Source organism: Amblyomma mixtum, chromosome 8 (assembly GCF_055824585.1).
Source record: "Amblyomma mixtum isolate Tamu chromosome 8, ASM5582458v1, whole genome shotgun sequence".
Classification (NCBI taxonomy): Eukaryota; Metazoa; Arthropoda; class Arachnida; order Ixodida; family Ixodidae; genus Amblyomma; species Amblyomma mixtum.
In genome coordinates this window covers 70,066,585-70,075,178 of record NC_143019.1, presented here as the reverse complement: position 1 = coordinate 70,075,178, position 8,594 = coordinate 70,066,585, and the positions used below count along the sequence as shown (strand labels likewise).

The 8,594-nt window shown below is 55.6% G+C and overlaps 1 protein-coding gene across 1 annotated transcript; it reads right to left on the bottom strand.

Annotated features, from left to right (window-relative positions):
• Positions 1-2,177: 2,177 nt before the first annotated feature.
• Positions 2,178-5,848, bottom strand: LOC149332894 (uncharacterized). The gene is made up of 2 exons (XM_089558445.1): positions 4,463-5,848; positions 2,178-4,384 (listed from the first exon to the last, which is right to left on the bottom strand). Exons 1-2 carry the CDS (start codon positions 5,600-5,602, stop codon positions 3,947-3,949), a joined length of 1,578 nt encoding a protein of 525 aa, XP_089414571.1. The 5' UTR covers positions 5,603-5,848; the 3' UTR covers positions 2,178-3,946.
• Between the last annotated feature and the right edge of the window lie 2,746 nt (positions 5,849-8,594).

Below are 8,594 nucleotides of genomic sequence, written 5' to 3'. Positions count from 1 at the left end.
AGTTGATATCATCATCATCATCAACAGGAGCAGCAGCAGAGGCAGAAGTGGTTTTCTCCTCATTGCACATTAGTAAACGCAAAGTGGCCCCCAGAATTTTTTTCTACATTATTGCTTTTCTGGTTGGGTTTGATAAAGTAAACGGCGGCAAGTCTCCAACAAAACATTTCCTCTGGTTTAGCTCTGGTTAAACCTGGAGGATTGCGAAAGCAACATCTGCGTGTAGCCATATATTGTTGCGTGAGCTACATTACCCACAGTCCGCCGTTTCGCGTGCTCTTGCACGATCATACTGCGCATGCGCGAGGAGCAAGTGACGTCACTACGCACAGCTGGCGTTCCTCGCCGCGCGATGATGATGATGATGATGAAAACGTTATTTGTATAACAAGGGAGTTTTGGACACGCCGGTCCTTGGGCCCCCGCACGGCCCCACTGCACTCAAACGTTCATGTCCCGGAGGCTCATGACGCTGGCAGCCCGGCCGGTGGCGATGGCTTGCTTGGCCGGGTCCTCGGAGCGCAGTAGGGTCTCCCAAGCCTCCCAAGTGGTAAGGTGCTCCAGGCCCCGCGGGGGAGGATCCGCCGGGCAGAGGAAAAGAATATGGTCGAGAGTGGCTTTGGGGTGGTGGCAGAGGGTACAGGAAGGGTTCGTGTGGACTGGGTGATATCGCGAGCGTATATAAGGGGAGGGCAAAGTGCGTGTTTGGAGCCGCCTCCAAAGTGTCTGATGGTAATTGTCGAGGGAAGGATGAGGAGGGGGGTAGAGCCGACGCTCGGCTTTGTAGGCCTGCGTCATTTCACTGAATGAGTGCATGCGCTCACGCGAGAACCCCAGGTCGGAGGCCGCCGGTGCCCGGTTGAGAGAAGCTCGGGCTAAAGCGTTGGCGGCCTCGTTTCCGGGATTCCCGGAGTGGGCAGGCACCCATATCAGCTCCACATGGCGGGGCGGGTGCGCGGCGAGGGAGTCCAGTATGCGAAATGCAGGGACGTGAACTCTCCCGCGAGCAAAATTTAGTATGGCAGTTTTGGAATCTGACAGTATATATCGGGCCTCCGTGCGGGTGATGGCCAGGGCAATGGCGGCCTCTTCGGCCTCCTCCGAAGTGGCAGTAGGGGTTATGTGAAGGGTGGCAATGGGTTGGAGGGAGGGGTTCGTGATGGCGACAACCGCGTCCTCGCCCGTGCATGCGGCATCCACCCAAACGGCATACGGTTCCGTGCCATAGTATTTGTGGAGTGCCCGTGCGCGAGCTCTGCGGCGGGGTTCGTGGTAGGAGGGATGCATGTTTTTGGGGAGAGGTTTAATAAATAAATCGCGGTGAATGAGGCGGGGGACCTGGAGCTGTGTGGGATCGGTAACTGGTAGGCGTATACCGAGGGTGTGTAGGATGTGTCTCCCGGTGGTGGTTCTCGCGAGACGTATGTATTGTGTCTGTCGGTGGGCCTCAATAAGCTCCCCTATGGTATTGTGCAGGCCTAGTTGAAGGAGTTTTTCGGTTGAGGTATTTAGGGGTAGGTGTAATGCTGTCTTAAATGCTGTTCGAATCATGGCATCCAGGGTGGAGATTTCCCCGGCCTGGAGTTGCAGGTAGGGGAGCGTGAAGATAAAGCGGCTGAGGACGAAGGCATGAATGAGACGACATAGGTCATGCTCCTTCATGCCCCGGTGGTGTGCAGAAACGCGGCGGATTAGGTGTGATATCGACACAGTTGTCTGCTTGAGTTTCCGTATGGTGAGTGTGTTTTTCCCGTTGTTCTGGATGTGGAGGCCAAGTACCCGGAGAGTGTTTACCTCCGGGATGGGCCGGTTTTCCAGTGTCACGGTGATGGGGGCTGTGGGGCAGTTTCGTGTTGTGGGGCGGATTATGAGGAGCTCCGACTTCTCCGGTGAGCAGGAGAGTCCGATACTCCGCGCATGCGTTTGGGTGAGGATAGCCGCGGACTGTAGGGTGTTCTCTATGTCTCCATCACTGCCATGGGTAGACCATAGCGTGATATCATCGGCATAGAGTGTATGCCGAAGGTGAGGGATGGTTTGTAGCTTGTGGGCAAGGGGAATGAGAGTGACATTGAAGAGGAAAGGGGAGAGGACGGACCCCTGGGGGGTTCCGACCCCACTAAGGGTGTATGGGGGGGAGATGTGGGGACCGAAGTGAATTTCGGCCGTGCGGTTAGTAAGGAATGTTTGAATATAGGTGTACATACGTTCACCTATGTTCAAGGGGGAGAGAGCCGCCATGATCGCTTGATGGTCCAGGCGATCAAAGGCCTTGGAGAGATCCAAGGCTAAGACAGCTTTTGTGTGACCCGGAATGAGGGGGTCGAAAATGTCCTGCGTGAGTTGGAGCATGGCGTCCTGTGCTGACAGATGGGGACGGAAGCCCACCATGCTGTGCGGGTAGAGGTCTTGCTCCGCCATGTGTTGGGTGAGTCGAGCGAGTGCGACGTGTTCGAAAAGCTTGCCTAGGCATGAGGTTAGTGAAATGGGACGGAGATTTGAGGGTGTAAGTGGTTTGTGGGGCTTTGGTATGAATATGATTTTGGCGTGACGCCAGGATTGGGGAAGAGTGCCCTCCTGGCAGCATTTGTTGAAGTACTCCGTGAGCTGGGCGATCGACTGATCGTCCAAATTGCGGAGCATGGCATTAGAGATCCGGTCAACTCCTGGGGTGGAGTTAGAACGGAGAGTCAGGAGGGCCGCTCTGACTTATGTCTCCGTGATCTCTGCGTCGAGGTTGGCATTCGGGGCGCCTGTATAGGGGGGCAGGGGGTTTGAGGTACCGGGAGTTGTATATGTGTTTCTAAGTATATTAATGAGTGCGTCAGGAGAAAGGCCGGTCTTGTGTATAAGGCGTGTGACGTGGTGTTGTGTGGCTGTTTTGGATTGCGTGGGGTCAATTAGGTGACGGAGGAGTTGCCAGCTACGTTTGGAGGACAGATTGCCAGCCAAACTGTCGCAAATCTGACCCCAGTTTGATCGGCAGAGCTCCTCAGCGTGCTCAGTAATTTTTGTTTGCAGCGCGGCCAGCCGCTTTTTAAGGGTTCGATTGAGCTTTTGCCCCTTCCAGCGCTCTAGGATGCTATGGTGGGCCTCCCAAAGGTGGGCCAGGCGAGTGTCGAGGGTGGGCGTATCTGATGTTGTGACAAGGGTTCGCGTGTGTGTGGAGACATCGTTCATGAGTGATGCCACCCACTGGTCGATGTCTGTAATGGAAGCGTCAGGGAGGGCCGCCCGTGCGGAGCGTACAGCATCCCAGTTGGTGATTTTGTGCGTAAGGTGACGGGCCTGTCTTTGCTTGTACGGTACTGTAACGGAGAGGATGTAATGATCGCTTCCTAATGTATGACGCGTTGTGGTCCACGTAATACCAACAAGGTTGCGGCTCAGTGTCAAATCCGGGCTGGTGTCCGCGCTGACACTGTTGCCAATCCTCGTGGGGGTGTTAAAGTTGTGTATTGTGAGGCGGAGCTCTTGTACCAAGGACCAGAGACGCCGGCCTCGTCCAGTGGTGGTGCGGTAGCCCCAGTCAGTATGCTGACTGTTGAAATCTCCTCCGATAATCAATGGATGCTTGCCTGCAAGACGGTGGAGATCTCGCAGTAGCGTTTCCAATGAAGCCATCGGGTGAGATGGTGGGTGGTATATATTGGCGACAAAAATCGATGGTACTGAGTGTGTATTTTGTATGATTTCTGTAATTACGCAGGGCGTCTCGGAGGTAATGTAATGGGTTTGGTGTGTAATGGAGCGATGTATGAGTGTGGACGCCCTGGGTGTATTCGTGGCGTCCGAGTGAATAGATGTGTAGCTAGGAAGTGTGGCAGGGCTGTGTGTGTCCTGAAGGAGAAGGATGTGGGGCGTGGGAAGTGTTGGGAGGAGGAGTTGGAGGGGTGCGCGCTTGCCCCGGAAGCGGCGGCAGTTCCACTGAAGAATTGATAAGGAATTAGGAGGTAGCCCCGCCATACTGGAGCTTTGGTGGGGTGAGGGTAAGTGGGTTGGTTGGGGAATTCTGTGGGGTAGGTGGGCGGGATTGATGCGGCGGATTGAGGTGTAGCGAGGGAAGGGCCTGCTCTATTGTTTGGAGGCGGGCGTCGTACTGTGCAAGGCTCATCTCTAGGGTGTGCACCATGCGCGTAAATGCCGCTTCAATTTGTTGCTCGAACCGTTGGGAGAGGTGGTCGATGAGGTGACTGAATTTTGCCTCTAGACGCGCGTCTATCTCAGCGAGTTTAGCATCCAGGCGGGCCTCGAGGGATGTCAGGTCGGTCTGGGTAACGGGTGGGGGCTCTGTTGTTCGTTTTTTCTTGGGTGGGGGTGAGGGTGGGGATTGGGAGACGGACTCTTCCATGTTTCCTGTTGTTGTTTGAGGTTGTGGAGTGTGCTGGGCGGGAGGGACGGTTGGTGTAATCTGTGGAAGGACGGAGGTGGGGGTCTGGATAAGAGAGGTAAGACGACTCACCTCGTCTCGCAGGGCCTGGAGCTCCCGGTCACGGGGATCCACCTGTGTGGGCGGAGGGGCCGGGGGCTTGCTGGCATTGTTGACTCTGCCGGCCACTCTGTCCGCCCAGGAAAGTTGACGAGCCTGCTGGTCTTGGCGGCGACGAGATGATGAACGCGACTTGCTGGAGCGACGCACGTCGGTGCGGTCCGCGTCTCGGTCCGGTGTGCGGGAGATGTGCTGTTGCAGTGAGGCGGGCGGTGAGCGGCGTCCCCTGCCTTTGCATCCTCTAGTGCCGGTCATGTGGGCGCCTCCACATAGTATGCAGGCTGGGGTGCATGTCGGAGTGTCCTCTCGTGGGTGGGGGACGCCACACCTGGGACAGTTGTGTGTGCGCTGAAGGGTGCACACGTCCGAACGGTGTCCAGGTTGACGGCAGTTTGTACATGCGTCGAGGTGTCCTCTGTAGGGGGTGCAGTTGTGGAGGCCGCCTCCGTAGGAGATGGTTCTGGGCACCGGGCCCCCCCGGAAAGTAATAAGGATTGAACGGGTCTGTCCCATGCGGCGTGCATCAATGATGGGGGCCGTAGGGTTGCCCACGATGAGGTCTTCTAGAACCTGTGTCGGGGTTTCCTCCCAGTAGGCGTTGGTAATAACTCCCCTTACTGCACCATCCGGGGGGGCGATGTAGGCACTGACAGCGTAGGGTTGGTTTCGAATTTTGAGCTGTTGAATGGCGACCAGGCGAAGCGCGTCAGCTTGGTGAGGGGTGCTCATGGTGCATGTGTTGTTTATGGGGTGAATGCGCAACTGGGTGGCGTCTGGAACTTGGATGTCCTTGGCCGCAGCTATCAGGGCGAGGCGAAGCTGGCGCGGTTGAAGGTCGGTTAAAGAAAGGCCTCCGTTCGAGCGGAAGACAATCTTGTAATCGCCCGCAGTTAACGGTGGCTGGCGTTGCGACCTTTGCGCCGCGAGACGCGCCGCTCGCAGCTGGGACGCTTGGTGTATGGAATGTGTCGGTCGTGAGCCGGCGCTGGCGTTCGCCTCGTACTGGATCTTCGGCGCATCTTTTTGGCGGGTGGGTAGGTTCAGGATATGAGTCCAGTCCCTGGGATTGTAGTCCTTGGGGTTGATGGTCTCCCCGAGCACCTGGACCTCCATGCTCTCGCTGTGGGTGAGGTGGTAGGTGAACGCACGGTGGCGCGAGGCCTAGTGCGGCAACTGGTCGGTTAGGGGTGGTATGCGGCCCGTGGGCCCACGTAGGAGGGACCGTCGGCCACCAAAGTAGAGCTGATCGTAGTGCTCACCTTTACGAACGGTGTAGTGAAGAAGTGGGCACTGCGGGGCTCGTACTTCAAAGAAATCGCCGTGTTTGTACGGAGCCGATGCGTAGCGCGTTCGCACTCACCGGCCCCCTAGCGGTCAGTCGCGCGCGCTCGCCTTCTTTCCTTACAAATGATCAGAGTGTAAAACGTTGACAACGCCAACGCCAATGAGCACAATGAACGCCGTTGGCCAATGGCTTCAGCGCCGTGTTTCTGACACAACTTTGTCAATGCCTGCAGCTCACATCTTTCTCTCATCACCCCACATACCTATCAGCATGATTCAGGCGTCCGCTTAACCAGGCAGCCATTATGCGCGCTTCCTTTTCATAAAAATATAGGAGTGTAAAACGTGGTCAAAGCCACCGCCAATTAACACAACCAACGCCGACGGCCTATGGCTTCAGCGCCGCGTTTTTGACACAACGTTGTCAATGCCAACGCGTGCAGCCAACACCTGTCACTACCGCCACTTAGCGTGATAGAGGTGTCCGCTGTTCCAAGAGGGCAGTTATGCACCTTCCCTCTGGTTCAGGTGTCCACCGACATGTGGACACCTCGCCCTCACCTCAGGCCGCGTATATGCTGGCATAGCAGAGCTAAGCCACTGCCAATTTTGCATACACCACAAACCACACAGATGGCGATGCGGAGTCGCTACTGCGCATAAGGGAGGGAGAGAGACTGTCGGCGAGGCGATCGAGAGCGCGTGGCTGGACGCGGAATACAAAAAACGACGGACGTGCTCAGGGCACAGCATGACCTTTTTCTCAACAAAATTCATAATTTAGAGTCGATATTGGCGTCCGCCGCACCGAGCCCGCATAATTCGGACGCAACGGAGAGCGACGCCGAGCTCTCGCCTGCCCTCTTGACAGCCATCTCCCTGATGGAGGAGCGCTTAACCTCTAATTTACGATCTATGATCGAAACCGCCATGGACCAGATCTTCACCAAGGTCATAACTGCAGTCCCCACGGTGGTCTCAAAACAAATCTCGATCAACCCCCGCCTCGTCCGTCGGACGGGGCCCATTAGGGATGTATTCCGACCTTCAAAATTCAACCGTCTGATCATTGATTCGAAGAATGAGGACAGCTGTCCCGCTCCTTCCGTCACTACCCCCTTGATGGCGTAGTAGCTGGCTTTGGGGCAGGCACTCCCTCCTCCTCCTCCATAAAAATTTTCAATCATGGCGAGACACCTTAATCAAATGAGTTCCACCATCTCTAATTCGGCCATGTCAACTTCAATAACACAGTGGAACTGTAGAGGCTTTAAGGACCACACTTTGAAACAGTCCCGACCAGCCGTGATTGCCCTCCAGGAGCGAGGCCTGGGCGCCACACTTTCAAATTACACGACGTTCCAACAGGATCCCACGTCTTGTCTTCTCGTTCACAAAGCCTACAAAACCAACTTAGTGGATCTCGACCTCGAGCTCGAGTATTCCTATGTAATGGTGACTATCCTACCACTCCGGCGCAGGGACCCACCGGTGCATATACTCAAAGTGTGCTGCTCTCCCAAACTTAAGCGAGTGACTTTTGCGGACGTCTTTAGACCGCGCGCTAAGAGTAGCGAGTCGCGATCCCCTCCTGATTGTGGGCGACTTTAACGCTCCCAGTCAGCTGTGGGGGTATCGCAAGGAGTCGCGCGGACGTAAGCTGGCAGAGGTTGCCTCCACACGGAACCGGTCCACCCAACCGACTAGAAAATTCCGTGACACGGGACACATGTCCGGACTTAACCTTTACTCGCAACATACGACACGCAAACTGGCTCAACACCGAGGAGCCCCTCGGTAGCGGCCAGTGCATCTTTAACACTACACTACGCACACGCCTCCTGAAGCGTCCCAGAAAGCAAGCCCGTATCCCAGGTTGGACGAAATTCATGGAAAATTTTGACTCACTTGATAATGCACCCATTTTTGAGCAAAGTTACCCAGCATAGTTCCCGCGAGCTGCTGACAAACCTTTCGTCGCATGAAACAGACATCCAGCTCTCAGAGGCGGTCGCGGACGTGGATAACCACCTTATACACCTCTGGGAAGCATGTCACAGCCTCGTTCGTCGCTGGCGACGCGAAAAAAACAATAGAAAGCTTAAAGCTCGAAATGCCGAGCTTACCCAGAAAGCGGCAGAGTACGCGGCCAAACTCGCCGACTCCAACTTGGTGAACAGATGCAACACGGCCGCGCGACAAATCTCCAGCCGCAACACGTGGCGTCTCTTTCGAGCCCTAATCGGCCCAACCCAAACACGAACCCAAACACAAAAACATTTGCAGCGAGCCATGCACGCTTCCCCTGACAACACAAATCAGCTAGCAAAGAAACTTCGGGACCAGTGTCTGTGTACAGCCCAAGACCCCCGTGAGTCTGCATACTCTTATGCAGGCAGAGAGAACACGGAGCTGGATAAACCTTTCCAGCTCCATGATCTGCGGGTGGCTCTCGCCAAAATGAAACGGGGCACTGCGCCAGGAAGCGATAAGGTCACCGTCAAGCTTTTGACGAACTTGCCCGACTTGGCATACCAGTCATTCCTAGAATACATCAATGCGATTTGGCGCGGGGACAAACTCCAGCCAATCGAATGGAAAACAGCTCTGGCCACTTTTATTCCTAAAGCAGGCAAACCAATTGACACAGATAACCTCACCCCCATCTCGCTCACCTCCTGTGTGGGCAAACTAATGGAGACGAGAACTAACGGAGACGATAGTGCGGGATCCGTTATCTGCATAACTTGAACACAAACATCTCTTTGCGAGCACCATGTTCGGATTCCGCCCACACAGATCCGCACAGGATGTCCTCCTG

Excerpts from the sequence above, each read along its gene's own strand:
- LOC149332894 (XM_089558445.1), bottom strand. The coding sequence starts at position 5,602 with ATGGAGGTCCAGGTGCTCGGGGAGACCATCAACCCCAAGGACTACAAT. Across the intron at positions 4,385-4,462 it reads TCCAGGCCCTGCGAGACGAG|CACACTCCACAACCTCAAAC; the intron begins GTGAGTCGTCTT and ends CCTCCCGCCCAG.